The sequence below is a fragment of the Lontra canadensis genome, unplaced genomic scaffold (assembly GCF_010015895.1).
Source record: "Lontra canadensis isolate GAN:19392208 unplaced genomic scaffold, GSC_riverotter_1.0 scaffold91, whole genome shotgun sequence".
Classification (NCBI taxonomy): domain Eukaryota; kingdom Metazoa; phylum Chordata; class Mammalia; order Carnivora; family Mustelidae; genus Lontra; species Lontra canadensis.
This window is the reverse complement of record NW_022631085.1, coordinates 4,254,543-4,274,301: the sequence shown is the minus strand read 5'-3', so window position 1 is coordinate 4,274,301 and position 19,759 is coordinate 4,254,543. Positions and strand designations below refer to the sequence as shown.

Here is a 19,759-nt window from a genome sequence, read left to right as displayed (position 1 = left end):
CCATATGAGCAGTTGTAACGTGAGTTCAATTTTACTCTATTATTACTATGTCCTTTGTTTCCTGAAAGGATGAGCCTCTCACTATTTTGAACTATTTTTTCCTCCCTCAGAATTCTCTAGATTTACATGGTTTCTTATCCTGCATGTAGTATTTGCAAAGTGGCCATGGAGAACCCTCGATTTTAGTCAGTTTCCTAATAGGGTGGAGGCCGTGGATGAGGTACTGGGATGGAGTTGCCCAGTAGCTCAGTTGATCAACTACATCAGCGCCAGGAAGAATGCTGTCAGGTTCGGTTTTCAGACACGAGCCATTGCCCGGGACACTGGTTTCTCAGGCAGCTGTACGACCACCTGCCGCCACCACAGGAAGGCACGCCTGGACCAGAGTCTGGGCTTGCGTTTGTGGCCACAGAAATGCAGTCTTATCGACACGTGCAGAGTGTGTCAGGTTTTCCAGAGACCAGCCGGCGTGACAGTTTCCTCCTTTGTCTTAAGAACGACAACTGTGCAGCAGGCCCAGTGGTGGTCAGCATTATGGGCCTTCCCTGTCTCCATGGGGACATGAGTCTGTCGCCTGCCGGGGGCCAGGAAGATGGTATCCAGGCTCAGTTCATAAAGGCCCCCGAGAACCCCGAGAAAGCATCTTGATCCCACAACCGCAGACGGCTCCCTGATCATTAACAGAGTCAAGTCGTCCATCTTGAGGGCCCCGCACCCCTTCGCTGCCGGGTTGAGCACCGCTGCTTTCTCCCAGCTCCAGTGGTTGGAGGACAGTCGCGCAGCCTTGTCTTTCCTGGCCTGTTCATTCTGCCTCCGGGGTGCAGATGTTGCTCGTCACTTAAACGTGAACTCGTGCGCTGGTTTGATGAGTGGCAAGTCCTAAAAGGCAGGTTGATCTTTCCCAGAACTCTGAGTCTGCCCCTGTAGGTACTTTTTATAACCCGTAGTTATTCTCAGGGGAACTTCGATCAGGTTGTGATCGATCAGGTTATCTTTTCTCTGGGCCAATACGGTTATTGTGTTTTTAACACTGACCCAAAGTGGCAGTGTACCCGAGTCTCTCTGCAGGGCCTGGTGCCCGACACTCAGTATCACGTGTCCCGCGTGCCCACCTCGTGCTGCAGTGAACACTAATCAGCCTGGGTCATCAGTCTCAACAGCCTGGCTAGCTACTTGTGCCTCTGCCTCCTCATCCATTCCTGGTCATGCTGACGGCTTTGCTTTAAAGCACACCTTCCATTCTTAGCTGCTGCTCCTGCTGCTCTCGGCCACGCGTCGCAGATGTGCACCTTGCAGCCAGTAGCAGACCCCGAGTGGGTGGGCCCTAGTCCGCGAACGTGCCTGCAGGGGGCTGCCTGCCACCCCAGCTGCAGTGTGATGATTGTGCATCTTGGGAAAATTCAGTAGGCAATGGGAAGAGAATTGATTTGGGCAGCGTATTCTCCTGCCTTCCAGCAATGTGACATAGGAAGCTTGTTTTGCCACATAGGAAGCCGGATGGAAGACACAGGTGGTCCGCGTTTGGTGTTGGTTTGACTTGAACATTGGTGACATGCCTTCACTTTGAGTGTTACCCTCGCGGTAGCACATGCCCTTGCATGTCAGCATGAGAACGTGGTTTCTAGTCCAAGGTGCTCTAGCTGCCGGCGCTGCCATCACCGTGCATGAGTGCGGCTGCCCGGTGTGCGGTCAGGAGACACTTCCAGGCTGACGGGCTGTTGTCATCACTGTTGGTTTGCACATGAAGTTGTCACCAACCTATCCGTCATTCCGAGATGCCATTCGCCCTAAAAATATGTATTGTGTTTGATACATTTGTCTCAAGTATGGTGCTTCGTTTGCTTGTTTTAAACCAAAGAAGGGGGCTGGTGATGCTTGCGTTACCCTTTCTGTTTTACACCTTTCTTTGAGGACTCCCTTGTGAGAAAGGAAGGCTACTCCTGCTAGAGATGCGTCAGCGGACATGGACCACCGGGTTCCAGAAGTGTCAGCCTTTGAACTGGACATTGTTCTCACCCTTTTCTCCTCTCAGTATTCCTCTTGTTGGGATTTTTTTTTTTTTTAAGATTTTACTTATTTATTTGACAGATCTCAAGTAGGCGGAGAGGCAGACAGAGAAAGAGGGGGAAGCGGGGCTCGATCCCAGGATCATTTATCATGACCTGAGCCAAAGGCAGAGGCTTTAACCCACTGAGCCACCCAGGCGCCCCCTCTCGTTGGGATTCTTGAGTGTGACCGTCTCAAACTCAGACAAGCATTAGTTTTAGCATTCGCAGAAGAACGTTAGAGTGCCAGGCATCTGGGTGCTATGCTATGCTTGGGTCATCTCTTTGGGCTTATTTTTGTTCCTGGTAAAGTACTGCGATGGGAACATACTATCCTCAGTAAACTATAAGTTATCAGAGAAAAGATCTTTGTGTTAAGCATAATTGATTCAAAGTAGCACACACCATTTTAGTCTGAGAAGCATGTGCGTATATTTTTTTGACCCATTAAATTTTTCTTTTGCTTCACGTAATAGAATCTTGGGTCAGTTGCTTCGATTCTAAATGGGACGTCACTGACCCTTTGTGATCCTATGGCCTCCAGAAGCAGCAAAAGAATTTTTTTTTCAGTATTTAATAAAGGATGACATTCATATCTAACAATGAATAAGGAAATGTGTTTAAAAGCCATTTTACAGTCTGGACTGTTTTGGAAGTCTCTCTAGGCTTGTGCTCTGTAGTCGGCACAAGGGCAAGCAAAAAGCAAGGATATGAGGGCTGTGGGCCCTGCATCTTTAGCTGTTGGGGTTTATTGGAAGTAGGAGCCATTGTGTTCATTGCATTTGAGCCTGGGTACGAGACTGGTCTGAGCTAGCCTCTTGTTGAAGCCATCACCCCCTCGCTAGAACATTCTCTCTCTTTCTTCAAGAAATACATTAAGGTAATTTTTTTTTTTTTTAAGCATCATGACAACCCTTACTCAGACCCTTAATGAAGCTCACCTTGGTTTTTATCCACAGATGAAACCATAAAAATCAAAATAGAAACTTAAAATTGAATGTAAGGTAAACCAAGGAAAGTAATTTTCAGAGTTACTTCATGTATTCCTCTTGTGTGAAATTGGCTCGTTTTCCAGATTTAAAGAAAAAAAAAATAGATGCTAGGAAAGGAAGCTGCTTGAGAAATCGAGGGGGGAAATTATTTTTATTAGATTTGGCAAAATGGATTTTTAAATTTTGTGATGTATTCTTCATTCCCTACAAGTTCTAATGATTCATTTATTCTTTCTTCATTAAAATGATATCAATTGATTTCAGCTTTTTGAGAACTTGTAGAATGAGACATGGTGTTATGGTTGTGCAAAGATTATTAAACTTTAAGTTCTTAATGTAGAAATTTTCCTTTGGCTCATTAGTAATATCTCACAGGTCTAATTTTTATTACAAATTTGATCTTCATTAGAGCTATTTAAAACTCATTCCAGATGGCACGACTCTCTCCAAATAAGTCAATGTTAAAATAAATTTTTGTTACTAACTTACTTAAAAAAAAACCAATGTAAAGGAATCCCACATTTCTGTTTCTACCAATTAGACTATTTTATTAGGAAGTCTTAATGTATAGACCAACCACTTTGGTTTATTGGCTGAGTACGTTGTGATTGCAAACAGGTAGAAACTACACATCAATTTTCTATCAGTCCGACGGTGCCAGGTGGTATCCTTACTCAGTTAGGAATAGAAGGTGCTTAATAAAGCTTAGTTGTATCCCCCCTGGGGCTTGGCGAGTTGGATCCCGTCCTTGCTCATAAACTCCAATGGTGGTTCTTTCCTTTTCACAGTGCTCCAGCTGAGGCTGCAGCAGAGGAGGACAAGGGAGCAACTGGTGGACCAGGGCATCATGCCACGTAAGATTTCAGCGCCGCTGTCACCTCCAGGGTGACGTAGCACAATGCACGTGCCCAAGGAGAACCTGGAGCACACTCTGCTTTGAGCTGTGTCCATTGGTTCCATATACGATTACCGCACGCGCTGAGAAGGAAAACCAGGCATCAGCAGTGCCAGCCTAAGAGAATCATCTCAAATACATTCTGAAAGCCAGATGCAGCTTAAAAGATGGACCTGAATTCTGTATTACATAAAGAAAACTGGGAAACCGGGTTAAGATCAGGTCTTACCTCATGCATGAACATTTGTTTTAGTTTTGAAGTAATTGAAGTCATCTCTCCGTAATAGGTCTGCTGTTACTTAGACTTGCAAGAGTAGGATGATAAAATTAATTCAAAAACCTTGTTCTACTTTAATTCAAAATAATTACCTTTGATACAATATAGTGTGTGGTCTGGAATGAAGGGCATCTCAGTTATAGGACTGATAAGCATTCTACTTATAATTAATACACCCTTTCTTGCCCACATACACCTAACTTCCAAATATCTTGATGCCTCCTTCCTTCATTTTTAAAAGTTGACTAATTTTTAAGAATATTTGCCCATTGTCTTCTTACCTTTACTCACTAAGTTGGGAGGTGATTTTATATTTTAGAGGGGGAGACTGGTTGCTTTGGTGTTAGGATTATTTATATGAGTGTTTATCTAAAAATTGATTTCTCTAAAAAGTAACTTATTTGGCTTTAAAAGACTAAAGAGAAGTTACAAACCATATTTACACTTCCCTGTTGTCTGACTCATTGATATTACCCCCTTTTTTTTGGTTCCTAGAACAATTTTTCTCTGCAGTAGATACATTTCCCAGTAAAAAAATTTTTTCTGGATTACTATTAATTATCTAAATATTTTAAATCTCATATTATGATAGACACAAAAGCAGGGTTGGTAATCTGCCAGACTTCTCTACCATTACATTACTGATGATGAACCAGTCAGATAGTGTCGAATTAGGATATTTAAGACTCTAGCTGGTCCCTAGTCAGACCTGTTTGGGCTGGGCCGCTGGGAATCTTTGCAGTGTCAGGTGCCAGAGCTGAAAATAATTCTGCCAAGAGCCGACGGGCCAGGTTTTGGAGGTGACAGCCCAAGTAAGCGTAGCCCAAATCCCATCCACATTCTCTGACTGCCTAGAGTTATAAGTAGACGTACACACAAAAGATTTTGCAAAGATAATTGATAGAAATACTATAGTAAGTGATGTTTTAGCGAAACACTGCTTATCCTCATTCTGGGATTCTGGAATATTTAAAATACTAATAGTTAACATGTTAAAGAAACACTATGTCTTTAGCGTAAGCTGTATTGTTATACAATAGAAAAAGCACGAAACTTTCTCATTCACAATTCTAGATTTAAGTTCAACTTTTACCACAATTTAGTTGTATGACTTCAAGCAGTCCTTGAACCGCTTTGAGCCTTTTATCTGTCCTGGGGCTAATACCTACCTTGCAAAGTCACTGTCATGGTCAACAGCGTGTACCTGTGATGGACCATAGTGCATCGGGCTAGGAGCACATGCGGTCACAGTAAACGGTAACTCAGCTCTGCTAGAGGGAAGTGCAGAGTGCCCTCGTGTTCAAGATTAGATCACCCGTAGGTTAAATGTCCTAAGGACATTTGGGCTTTTTCCAGCATCTTATAGGATCACTAAGAGCAAAGACCTGTCAAGGAATCACCACACAGTTCCCTTGGTGATGGTGATTTGGCCCAACTATTGGTTGGAACCATCTGACCTGGCATTTGCATTGTCATTGTGTATACAACTCTATTTTACTGTTCACTTGTTTTATTTGTGAAGACACAGTTTTCATTCTGAAACATTTAAGTTTCCAATTTCGCACATCTCCTAAAGGAACTAGTAATAAATGGAACCGTAGATACAAACTAATAAGATGAGGAAGGAACATCAACATAAAGTACCCTAACATTTGACTGAAATATTAACGCCTGTCTCTGCTCCCGAAATGATTCCTGTTCTTCTCACAGCTTTGAAGAGCCCAGCTGCATTCCATGAGCAGATAAAAAGCTTGGAACGAGCCAGAGTAAGAAATTCCAGTTTCAAATGTTCTCCTTCTCGGCTTCTCTCTTTTATTTTAAAGTACCTGTGGGCAAGTAGCAGTCTTAACTTATAAGTATTGTCAGTAGAGAAAATGCAGTGTATTTTCAGGACACGTGGCGTGCAGAGTAATATATTCTCAGGTAGTTTTATCTTGGGAGTTTGTAGAAAATGCATGACGTTCAAATTTTGTTCTTTTAAGACTTGTGACTAGTTTTGTACATAAAGGACAAAGCACACCTCGCTTTGTTGCTTTCAGGGCATACCAACAGTTTTTAGAATAATGATGGAGTAGTTTTGACATTTGCAACCCCGGCAGACCAACAGCCCGGTCTTGTCCTGACTCCCCATCTTTAGGTAGTTTCTTGACCGGGTCCGTGGTAGCTGTACCTTTGAAGGGCAGGAGGATTTGCTGAATAAAAAAAATGTAGCTAGGTTCAGCCCTGTTTTACTCTTTGAGAGGTCTCTGTCCTATTTGCACATTGATTTCATGTTTATTATTTTTCTCTAAAAGGACCCTTGTGCACATTCGTCCTTTTTCCTTTAGGGAAAACTTCTGTCGTGCAATACAAAAATAAGCATGTTCCAAAAATTCCATAGGAATTTTCCCAGAACTCAATGATAATCTCTTAGCATCTTATAAAACAGAAAACCCATTTGAAAGCCTTATTGTTCAAGTTGAGAACTGTTCTGAATAAGAAAATATCATCAAGGATATGAATTTACCAACAAACATACATTAGGATTTTAAAGAAATTTGTAATTTAGGTGGATTTTTCTGTGTCCTGAAGTGTAGATGTTTAGCTATTTAAATGATCAAAATCTGATGTCTGTTCAAATTATAAGCTTTTGCCTTCTCCAAGTTTTAAAATAAAAGTCTGTAAAGTGCTTACTTTATGCCAGCGTGCACTTCAAATCCCTGTACAGTTTTGAAGGCTGCAATTTAAATTATGTATTGGATAATAGCTTTTCAAAGTACTAATTTCTACTCTTTACTTCCCAAAATCATGACCAGAGAGTGTACAATTTATTTAAATGGAGTACCTTGAGAGAAAAATGTACAACCACAAAAAGTCATAAACAATCTATGGTAAGACTTTCTCTCTCTCTCTCTCTCTCTCTCTCTCACTCTCTCTCTCTCCCTCTCTCTCCCTTTTTTTTTAAAGACTGAAAACTTTTTGAAGCATAAGATTCGGAGCCGACCAGATCGTTCTGAACTTGTCAGGATGCACATTTTAGAAGGTAAAATTTTTATTTCTGCTTGTTTTGCTGCATTTTCTCAAGAAAAGAAATGAGAATTCCACCACTGCTGTTTTGTTTTGTTTTGTTTTGTTTTGTTTCACTTTACTAACTTTTCACCCAACAGACTGGCATCCTCCAAATTGGATAGCAACATGAAGACCCAAAGTTAAAATCTTATGTTAGATACGTGGGGGAGGGGCATTTGAATCTCCAAATAACCAATTTGTGGACTCTTCCCCCACCAGCTGGTGTCGTCGATGTCTCTACCATCTGTTCTGGAAAAACATTTTTGGTCCATAGGATTTCTTCATCAGCGTCGAACATATGTCCATTAAGTCAGTGGCCACGAGTCAAACCCTAAATTTTCAGCTACTAGACCCTGTTATATACCTGTACAGTGCCCACACCTAACGTCTTATGTTTGTTGCTCCTTACCCACAACAGTCCCTCTCAGTCTGACTGTTAACATAAACGCCCTCCACTCAGCCCCCAGGTTTTCTCTCTGGTCTGCCTTCATCACCTGTGAAGTGATGGCAGGGACGGTTCTGTTCCATCTCTGGTGAGACATGTGGCTCAGGCCAGGATATTTTTCTCTCTAAGACCATATTTGAAAGCTGGTTTCCCCACTCTAAGTTCCCCAGCTACATTTTCTTTTGTTGTTTTGCTTCTCTGACTGATTTATTGCTCAAGACCAGAAGCTTGACCCTGTGAGACTAGAGTGTGTTCAACCCTCAGATGATACAGAAAGAATCTGAAAATTTCTCAAAAGATTGAGAGACAGTTCTCAAGTAGAAGGACTATTATATTTGTTCTTCTGGCCTAATGATAGAGTCAATATTAGAATTACATCGGTATTACAAAGTAAAGTATTATATTGTGGCTCAACATAAGAAATAGTATCCTAAAGGTCAGACATGTCCAAAAACCTTCTGGAGGCACTAAGGTTGCCCTCATTTGAGGTTGTGGTTCCTTGGCTGGTAAGCTAGACACCGGAGACCCAACAAATGAGCCAGATGGATGCTTGTCTGCATGAAGCTGACATTCTGATGGCGCAGACAGATGGTAAGCCGGCAAAACAAGTGAATCACAGATTGTCAAAAGTGCTCGATAGGCAAGAGTCGGGCTGCTATGATAGGGACTAGGCACAGGCTGACACCACAGTAAGGACATTGTAAAGAAATTGCAAGATCAAGTTGAGATCTATAGCCCGAAGTAGAGTCTCTTCTACTCCAGAGAATCTGTGATTATGGGACAGTCTTTCTATCTGGGGTGGGAGGTGGGAGGTCTGTGCCTTTCACTACTTTCGGTTATGTTTTCAGCAGTCCGTTGGACTAAGAGCCTTTCTAGAATGGCAGTGGTAGGGACCGAACAGCTACCTGCTATCAGGGATAAATGAATCTTTAAGAGGCAAATGTACCAGTAAGTTAACTGGACAAGTGTCTACTTCTGTGCCTACTTGACCTATAAAGGACATTTTTTGAAGGAACAATGCTGTCTGTTTCAACTTGCCTTCTAACTGTAACTGGCTTTATTAATACCATTAAAACCAAGGCAAACACAGTTAACTATCCAAAGGAATCATATTTGCTTTTTTAAAAAAAGATAACTCAACATTTAAAAACCTAATCGTGTATATGAGTGAACCGTAAGTGATGTTTTTAGGACATCTGTTCTCAAGTTGGGATTTTTGAAGTAAGAAAGAATTTATCATCAGTAATTTAAAAGATAACTTCCAACCACCCCTCAACTTATTTTAACATTATCCCAATTTTGATCGAATTGGATGTTTGGCAGGCAAAAGTCTAAATTATTTTTCTGAAGTTCAGCTAAAATCCAACCTCAGCGCTGGGAGATGAGGAGATGGTAAGACCAAGAACAGAAACATAAAAAATGCCAGCCTCTCATTTTTTTGCTTTTCCAGACATATTGCTGATATCACTTGGTTGTGTTGATGGGAAAGAGGAAAAAGACTGTCCTACCTAAATGTTAACAAAGCATTTAAACATCAACCTGAGAGTGATCTGCGCGATCATCATCTTTCTGGCATAAACCACAGCTGTCATACATCATCTACAGTTTCCATTTAGGGTGGAAAAAACAACATAAAGACACTTGAAAAGCAATCTGAGTTGAAAATCCTAGATTTTGTCATTTTCCCCCAAACAGTGTAGTTGTTAAAGTGCCCTAATTTTTTTTTTAAAGATTTTATTTATTTATTCGACAGAGATGACAAGTAGTCAGAGAGGCAGGTGAGGCGGGCGGGGGGTGAGCAGGCTCCCTGCTGAGCAGAGAGGCCAATTCGGGGCTCGATCCCAGGACTCTGAGATCATGACCTGAGCTGAAGGCAGAGGCTTAACCCACTGAGCCACCCAGGTCCCCCAAATTGCCCTAATTTGATACCAGTTTATTTTTTTAATGACTCGCCTTTATCAAATCATCCCAAAGTATTTAAATTAGGTTCCCAAGAAATAATTTTCAAAGCTTATTATTTTCCTATAACATTTGGTTCAACTATGTATTGACATCAGATATGAACTGATAGGAACTCTTTCGTGGACAATCAAGGTTGACTTTCGGTAAGCGTATAACTCAACTGGTGGAAAGAAAAGTGCTCAGCTGTGCTGGAGAGTAGTCTATAGGCCATGGGCTTCATCCAGGATGTTTTACCTGCCAAAAAAGAACATCAGTTATCCTGAGATTACTTATGGGGAATCTCATTCAAAGACCTACTATATACGAGGCAAGTAACGGTCAACTCAGAATTTTGGGTTAACACCTCACCATTTTTTTTTTATCTGTTATAAACATTATTAAGAACAATGTTATAAAATGTTAATGAGAGGTACCAGAAATGCAGAATTACCCAAATGAATGAGTTACAATACTTACATTAGTTTTGCATCTGTTGTACAACCCATCCATTTGTAAGTAGATGAGTTGAGGCTTCTTTATGACCAGTAGTTACCCTGTAATTAGAAATTTCAGAGTTACATATTCAGAACTAAACCCAGATTCTTAATTATGATGACCGACTCTGAGACACATAGGGATCAGTCTGAGAATACGATCTATATGTAGCTCTTCCCATTAACTCCTGCAGAAAAGCTTATTACCTAAGTAAGATCCAGTGGCCCCCGTTTCTAGCCACTGGCTTTGCAGTGCAGCCAATCTAAAACTGTGTACTTCTTGAGCCGCGGACCACATCTCCCTTGTCCATCCTCCATATCTCCAGCCCCTAATAAATGTGAGTGTGGCCCTCCTGCCAGAAATGAACAGTAGCAGTACCCCGGTTCTGGGCTTCAGTCCATGTTAATTTGAGTCTGAGGGCATTGTATAGACAATATAAAGTGTCCAGGACTAAAAATACATAAATGTATACCAGAGCATTTTCAGATGGTCATTTTCTCTGTCCGTAAATACATCAAGAGCACATAAATATGAATTCTTTTAAGCCAGTTTAAATTAAATTCTCTTGGCCTGAAATAACATTATGGAATAGAGTAATTCAAGTAATGGTTAAAACTGTGTTTCTTCTTTTAGAGACATTTGCAGAGCCGTCCCTGCAGGCCACTCAGATGAAGCTGAAAAGAGCTCGACTGGCAGATGATCTGAATGAAAAGATTGCTCAAAGACCTGGTCCTATGGAGCTGGTAGAGAAGAACATCCTTCCTGTAGACTCCAGTGTTAAGGAGGCAATTATAGGTAAGACCCTAAAAATTTACGCTTTTCTGAGAGAAAGAGGAACTTAGAAGTTTAAAACAAATTTAATCCAAAAAGCCAGCACCAGTCATGAGTGTTGTTTTCTGCGTGAAGCAGAAATTAACACTTGGACCACTTCCCATTATTATTATTTCTTTATGTATGCTAAGACTGGCGTCTCTCACCAGTTAATACAAGGATTCCTCTTGTCACGTCTGAGGTTGATGTCCTTAGGTTCCGATTTCATTATGATGTTTTCTAAGTTAACTTTTTTACATTACTCGGTTTAATTCCTCTTGTGTTGTTGAAGATTTTTACAGACTTTTCCATTCTGTTTACTTCTAGGAAAGATAAATCGCTTGTTCCGTGTTAGTTCAGCAAAGCAAACAGCACATGAGTACAGATGTGTTTATTAAAAAGGGTAATATCTGTCCTTTCATCCTGATCCTCTTATACTTAGTTAATAATGTTGCCAACTCCTCCCCCCACCCCCAACACACGCACATACATGTACTCTTTTCTGGCATAAGTTTTAGCGGAGTAAAAAATCTGGAATAATACCACTTACTCAGCAAGCAGTTTTTGAAAAGTTAATATCCTACTATAAAAACTATTATAATTTCCATTAGTCTGGGGACTTGGTATTTTGCATTAGTATGAGTTTAAATCTTAGGCAGTTTCTAGTCAGTGATCCTAAGTAGTACATTCAGTGATTATTCCATTCAGTCCCAAAGAAATGGAGCCCCAAAAGGTAAGACGTCGGTATAACAGGGCCTCTCCCAGAAGTAGGACTCATCAGCAGACACCAAGTCATCGCCCCATTTTTTCTCACACCTGTTAATGTTTTTTTAACAGTTGTATCCAAATCAGGATCCACACAAGGGCCACACGTTGTCTTTGGCTGATGTCTCTCTTAAGTCTTAATCACCCGCGTGGGTCTTCCTCCTCCTCTCTTTTCTTACCGTGTATCTGTTGGGGAGCAGGCCTTGTTGTGTCCTCTAGCCGGTCCACACGCTGGATCTTACTGAATGCATTCGCATTCCCAGTGTCACTAAAAACTTTTCTTGTCTTCTGTACTTGTGGAAACTGGGAGTGGGATCCAAAGGCTTGATCTGGTCAGGTCTGACGTCTCCCCCAAGTACTCATCATAGGTAGCAGTGCGTTCTTTCCCTGGGAAGTACATTATGTTCAATTTCTTTTTTTCTTTTTCAGTCAGCTGCTTCTGTTCTTGTAATAAACAGTGTTTCTCCTTCTTTATCATTTTAAGCTTGCTATCCCAAGGCCAAGATAAGCTAAAAATCGTTTCTCTCTTTAGGTGTTGGGAAGGAGGACTATCCTCAGACTCAGGGCGATTTCTCGTTTGACGAAGACAGCAGTGACGCCTTGTCTCCAGACCAGCCGGCCAGCCAGGAGTCACAGGGGTCAGCCGCGTCCCCAAGTGAGCCGAAAGTTAGCGACTCTCCGTCTCCTGTGACTACAAGCACTCCAGCCCAGGTAGCGCCTTTCTCGCTTCTCCCGCAACCGACAGCGCCTTGTTTTATACAGCGGGTAACTGCGCTGCTTCTTCCAGAAGAGTCTAATAGACATTTTTTTCATCTGTGACACAAACACTGTTAACATTTTTTCAGTAGATTCTTACATTTTATTTCTGTTCTATATCCACATTTTTTATGTTACAAATAGTTGTATAATTTGCTTCTTAAAAATTTTCTCATAACTTTTTTGGGGATATATGATTCGCATACTATAAAGTACACTTTCTCCCTTTTTTTCCTACCATCTTAACCATTTTAAAATGGGCAGCTGAGTCGTGTTAAGTACGTTGTTATGCAACAGATCTCCAGAACCTTTTTGTCTTGCAAAACCGAAACTGTATCCATTAAACAGCGGCCCCCAGCCCCTTCCTCCAGGCCCTGACAATCCCAATTCCACTTCCATTTCTAAGAATTTGACTACTTTAGGGTGGGGGGGATGGGTGAACTAGGTGATGGGGATTAAAGAGGACACTTACCACCATGAGCACTGAGTCAAGTACAGAATTGCTGAATCACTGTATTGTACCCCTGAAACTAATACAATATTGCGTGTTACCTATACTGGCATTTAAATAGATACATATATACATACATACATATGAATTTGACTACTTCAGATATTTCATATAAACCGAATCATACAATATTTGCCTTTCTGTGACTGGCTTATGCACTTAACAAGTGCTCATGGTTCGTTCATGTTGTAGGTTGTAACGGGATCTCCTTCATTTTTAAGGCTGGATAATATTCTATTATTTGGACATACCGTATTTTGTTTATCTACTTGTCAGTGGGTCCTGCGTTGCTTCCGTGTCTTGGCTATTGTGAAGAATGGTGCTAGCCATGCTTGGAAATACCTCTTCGAGATCCTGCTTTCAATTCTTTGGGTCATATACCCAGAAGTGGGATTGATGGATCATCTGGGAATTCTATTTTTAAGTTATGAAGGAAGTTCCGTACTGTTCTCCGTAGTATGGAGAATTTCACACTTCCACCAACAGTATGCAAGGGTTTCAGTGTCACCACATCCTCACGGACACTTACTAATTTATGTTCCTTTGAATAGCAGCCATTCTGGTGGTATGAGATGATATCTAATTGTGGGTGGTTTTTTTTTCTTTAAGATTGTATTTACTTATTCGACAGAGAGAGACACAGCGAGAGAGGGTACACAAGCACAAGGAGTGAGAGAGGGAGAAGCAGGCTTCCCGCCGAGCAGGGAGCCTGATGCGGAGCTCTCGATCCCAGGACCCTGAGATCATGACCTGAGTGGAAGGCAGACACTTAAGGACTGGGCCCCCCAGGCACCCCCTCATTGTGGTTTTGATTGGCCTTTCTCTAATGATTAGTGCTTTTAAGTAAGCATCTTTTCATATGTTTGTTGGCCATTTGTGTATCATCTCTGGAGATAAATCTATTTGAGTCCTTTGCCCATCTTTAATCAAAGTATTTGTTTTTCTGCTATTACGCTGCAGAAGTTACTTGTATATTCTGGGTATTAACCCCTTTTCAGATACATGATGAGCAAATATTTTGTCCCATTCTTTGCGTTGCCTTTTTGCTCTACTGATAGTGTCCTTTGAGGCACATAGTTTTTAAGTTTGATACAGTGGCATTCATCTATTTGGGGGTTTGTTACCTGTGCATTAGGTATTCTTCTAAGAAATTATGGCCAGGGGCGCCTGGGTGGCTCAGTGGGTTAAAGCCTCTGCCTTCGGCTCGGGTCATGATCCCAGGGTACTGGGATCGAGCCCCGAGTCGGGCTCTCTGCTCAGCAGGGAGCCTGCTTCCCTTCCTCTCTCTCTGCCTGCTTGTGGTCTCTCTGTCAAATAAATAAATAAAATCTTTAAAAAAAAGAAAGAAAAGAAATTATGGCCAAATCCAGTGTCATGAAGCTTTTTCTCTATGTTTTCTTCTAGGATTTTTATAGTCTTGGGTCTTACATTTAGGTCTTTTAATCCATGTTAATTTTTGTATATGGTGTAAGAGAAGGATCCATCTTTATTCTTTTGTATGTGGATATCCAATTCTCCCAGCATCATTTATTGACAAGACTGTCCTTTCCACCTTGGCACTTGTGTTGAAGGTCACTGACCATATACATAATAATCTAAGGACTCAGAATTCTGTTGCATTGGCTTATGTGTTTGTCTTTATGCCAGGACCACACTGTTTTGTTTTGTTTTGTTTTGTTTTGTTTTGTTTTGTTTTTAAAGATTTTATTTATTTATTTGACAGACAGAGATCACAAGGAGGCAGAGAGGCAGGCAGAGAGAGAGGGGGAAGCAGGCTCTCCACTGAGCAGAGAGCCCGATGTGGGGCTCGATCCCAGGACCCTGAGATCATGACCTGAGCCGAAGGCAGAGGCTTAACCCACTGAGCCACCCAGGCGCCCCCACACTGTTTTGATTACTGTCACCTTGTAGTAAATGTTGAAATCAGGAACTGTGAGACCTCCAACTTCGTTCTTTTTCAAGACTGTTTTTGGCTACTTGGGAGTCCCTGGGGATTCCGTATGAGTATTAGGGTGGATTTTTCTATTTCTGTAAAAAAAAACGGCACTGCAAAAATTCGCCCTTTTGAAATGTCTCATTCAGTGGTTATTCGCAGAGTCACAGAGCTGTGCAACTCTCACCACCGTCTCACCACTTCTTGGTAAGATTAATTTTTCCCTCTTAAAAATGAAATTCACTATTAGAGCTTAATGGTGAATTTAGTTACTGTAGTCTAGTGGTCCTCAAATTGCCTGTAGCGAAAGACTAGTATGTGTTTGCTTTTTAAGTAGTTTGTTTAATTTCCAACTCATTGTGGGCTAATCTTGCGAAATAACAATGCAACAGTAGGGTAGACGGGCGCCTGACTGGCTCAGCCACACAGCACTGCGACTCTTGATCTTGGGTTGACAGTTTGAGCCCCATGTGGGGTGCAGACATTACTTAAAAAAAAAAAAAAAAAGTTGTGGGGTAGCATCAAATCCAATATTTCATATAAATGGAATCAGAGGTCCACAGATCACACCTGGAATAACTCTGTCACAGATTGCCCTTTGTTTCTTGTTTGCCTGAACTGAGGTTTTTCATATGCTAATTCATCATTATTTCATGCTGCACGTTTAATTCCATGGCTTACACACATTTTTCTAACATCCCTATTCAATTTTTTTTTTTTAATATTTGGCCTAATACAAAGTTCAGGGCCAGTGCAGGGAATATCTTTTTGGTTTTTCTTTTTCTTTTTTTTTTTTTTTTTTAAGATTTTATTTATTTATTTGACAGAGAGATCACAAGTAGGCAGACAGAGGGAAGCAGGCTCCCTGCTGAGCAGAGAGCCCAATGAGGGACTCGATCCCAGGGCCCTGAGATCATGACCTGAGCCGAAGGCAGCAGCTTAACCCACTGACGCACCCAGGTGCCCTTCTTTTTGGTTTTTAAAAGTTACATTTACAGGGACAGCTGGGTGGCTCAGATGGTTAGGTGTCTGCCTTGGGCTCAGGTCAGAATCGGGTCCTGAGATCAAGTCCCACCTCAGGCTCCTTGCTCAGCAGGGAGCCGGCTTCTCCCTTTGCCTCTGCTCCTCCCCCTACTCATGTTCACTCTCTCTCTCCTCTATCTCTGACACATAAATGAAATCTACAAAATAAAAAATAAAAGTTATATATACAGATACTTACTTAAGAGAAAATTAAATTAATCAAGATACCTTTCTGGCTGGCTTTATTACAAAATGTGTTGTGACATATTGTGTCCTGAATTATTTTTCAGAACACACAGATAAATACCAGAGGATTGAGTCCTATAGGAAAGTATTCAAATAAAAGATATATTCCCTACCCCCAAAAAAAAGAACACATAATATCTAGGTAAAGAATGATTTTCCAGGTTCTTTCAATCCTGGTGCTAAAACGCTAATGATTTCACACTGTGGACAGTATAATACACTACCATGTTCTTCCTTCAAAACGTACATTTTAACCACCCACCCAAAAAGTTCTTCTTTGAAATATGTATTTCTGTGTGGTCTGTAAGAGACTAACACTGCCTTTTCTTGGACTTTTTTCTTTTCAATTCTGATCAAAGTACAGCTGGAAAGGAATTTGTCACAACATTAATGGAACACACATCACATATTGGAGCTCAATTTATTTTATGCCTAAGCAATTCTTGAACAATGGAAAGCTGCTGAAAATTACCAACAGCCTGCCACATGTGGGCACCAGGAGCTGTTTCACTGGTGCTTTTAATCCAAAGACTTTTTCTCTATGCGATTTCTGAAGCCATTTAATTAATCATTTATGTTAAGCCCCCACATGCTTACCCGTAAGTGTGACCTGATAGGATCTGTGTTCATTTTCACAGTCTGTGCTATAGGGATGACCCCTGTGCCAAACCGGAAATAGTGCTGATAGGAAACCTTGTGGGTCACTTACTCAGCGTAACTGAAGTGTGTGAGGACTAGCTTAGGGGAACTTGGGGTACTTTTTCCCATTGTATCTAGTAACCTCCAGGTAGATGACCTTTTCCTAATAATGTAGAAACCCTGGGTTAAGCGAACAAAGAGGATGAGCAAGGTCAGGTAAGCCAATGTACACGTGTACTACATCATTAGTATTAGACTATGTTTTATCTCAAATGCTTATCAACAGAGGAGTGAATTAGGCCATCCAAGATATGGCTCTGATTTCTCCTGTTACCCTTTCAAACTAGCTTCCTATTACTTACATACCAAGAGGATGCTATCGCTGGTAATGCTTTAGTTTTGAGCTGGGTTCCAGCATTAACCACAAGGTCGTGTTCCATCCTAGTTCCTAATTCCCTTCTCCCATGACCAGTAGGAAAGTGCCTAAAGTGTATATTTGACAGAATAGGCCTTTCCTGTTTATTTATGAACAAATCAAGGTTTATTGACTATAAATGAAATGAGGGATAAAAAATACCGGTCAGCATGTGCCAAGCACTCCTTTGGGCCTAGCACTGAGCTACTTACTTGACGTGTGTTCCCAGGGACAGATGTCATCAAGAGACCACCTGTCTGGCCCGCCCAGGGTTTGAACTAAGGACTTTGTTCTTGTTAAGCCAGCAGTTTGAGGTTGTTCCTAAGACCCTTTTCCAGCCCAGCATCCTGTCATCCTCTTATGACTCATCATGGCAACTGCTATTTGCACTCTTTAACAAATGCATACATAACATTATTTAGTCAACTATACAGTCTATGCAAGTACCAGAAGTCAGTTACCAAAAATGAATAGTAGTAATTCTAATATTTACTTTGCATCCGCATTCTGGCCCCTAAGAATCACTTTGACTGAGACGTAATCATAAGAACTGAAACTATAAAACTCCTAGAAGAAGACACCAGGGAAAGCTTTATGACGCTGGATTTGGTGATGACTTCTTGGATGTGACACCAAGGCAACAAAAGAAAAAAATACTTGGGCTTTATCAAAATGAAAAACTTCTGTGTATCAAAGGGCACTGTCAACAGAGTGAAAAGCAGCCAATGGAATGGGAGAAAATATCTGCAGATCACAAATCTGATAAGGGGTTAATGCCTAGAACATATACAGAACTCCCCCAACTCAACAGAAAAATAACTAACCAGATTTAAAAATGGGTAAAGGACTAGAATAGACATTTCTCGAAAGGAGATAGGAACACCCAGGTGGCTCAGTTGGTTAAGCATCTGCCTTTGGCTCAGGTCATGGCCCGGGGTCCTGGAATCAAGTCCCACACTAGGCTCCTTGCTCAGTGGTGAGTCGACTTCTCCCTCTGCCTCTGCCCCTCCCCCACACTCAAGTTCATTCTCCTTGTCTCTCTCTCAAATAAAAATCTTTTAAAAAGAAAGAAAAAATAAACAAGGGGCACCTGGGTCAGTTAAGCATCTGATTCTTGATTTTGGTTCAAGTTAGGGTCATGGGATTGAGGCCAGCGTTGGCCTTCATGCCAAGTGTGGAGCCTGCTTAAGATTCTGTCTCTCCCTCTGCCCATCCCCCCTTAAAAAATTTAAGAAAAAACGAACAAATGGGTAGTAACCACATGAAAAGATGCTTAACAGCACGAATCACTAGAGAAATGCAAATCCAAACCACAGTAAGATACCACCTCACACCATTATAATGGCGACTATCCAAAGAACAAAATTAACAAGCATTGATAAGGACGTGAAGAAATTGGAATCATTCTACCTTCTTGGTAGGATTGTGAAATGGTACAACTACTATAGAGAACCGTGTGGTACTTCTCCCAGAAAGCCAAATCTAGAATTACCGTGTGATCCAGGAAGTCCTGTTGTCGGTGTATGGCTCCAAGCGTTGATAGCAGGGACCAGAGCCGGTGTCTGTACAGTCGTGTACAGGGCAGCATTACGCACGACAGCCTGAGCTCGAGGCAGCCCTCGTGTCCACTGACAAATGAAGGCTAAACAAAATGCGGTATATCCGTGTGATAGAGTATCAGTCAGCCTTAAAAAAGGAGATTCTGACCCACGTGACAACTTGGGTGCACCTTGAGGACATTACAGTAAGTGAAATAAGCCAGGCACAGAAGGAAAAACTGTGATTCCACTATTATGAGCTACCCAGACTAGTCAGACTCGGACAGAGGGTACAGCGTGGTTGCAGGGGCTGGTGGGAGGCCAGGATGGAGAATCATTGTTTAATGGACAGAGAGTCTCAGTTTCGGAAGATGAGAACGGTCTGGAGACGGGTGTTGGTGACAGTCACAGAACAGTGGGAATGCACGTAATGCCACAGAACTATACACTCTGAAATGGTCTGAACGGTAACTTTCATCTTAAATATATTTTACCACAGTTCTTTTAAATAATAGATTTTTTTAAATGCAGGACACATGCACATCCTCACTACTAATGAGGTCATCAAGTACCAGCTCAGTATCCACCAGATGTTGTGCCAGAAGATTAATTTAATGTTCAACTGCTTGTACTAAACATGAAATGCCTAAACCGTTCATCTGTGCACTACATAAACAGAGTGGTCAGTGCTAGGTGATAGATTGTAACAAAACTAGGATTTACATAGGAGAGCCATCCATTAAATTTACAAAGCGTGTGTTTTTGATTTGTGTTCAGCTCATTTGTACTAGTATTCATTTTATTTGTGTGGGGATCGGAATATGGAAACAATATTTAAAGAATAATTGCATTTTGCATTTCTTATTTGCATATTCCCATCTTAATTAAGATCTCTGCTGCATCCTAAATTAAAAACACATTTATTTTGGATTTAAAATCTACAGTACAAAAAAAGCTTTGTTTTTAAATATCTAATTTCTGCTCT

The 19,759-nt window shown here is 41.3% G+C and overlaps 1 protein-coding gene across 6 annotated transcripts in view; it reads left to right on the top strand.

Annotated features, from left to right (window-relative positions):
- The window catches only part of MRTFB (myocardin related transcription factor B), a 254,690-nt gene that overhangs the window by 196,652 nt on the left and 38,279 nt on the right, over positions 1-19,759 (top strand). For all 6 annotated transcript variants that reach the window (XM_032836271.1, XM_032836275.1, XM_032836272.1 and 3 more), the window contains 5 exons: positions 3,826-3,891; positions 5,920-5,975; positions 7,156-7,231; positions 10,772-10,933; positions 12,246-12,424. In XM_032836271.1, the coding sequence (XP_032692162.1) occupies positions 3,826-3,891; positions 5,920-5,975; positions 7,156-7,231; positions 10,772-10,933; positions 12,246-12,424 (539 nt within the window). The remainder of the gene's footprint in view (positions 1-3,825; positions 3,892-5,919; positions 5,976-7,155; positions 7,232-10,771; positions 10,934-12,245; positions 12,425-19,759) is intronic.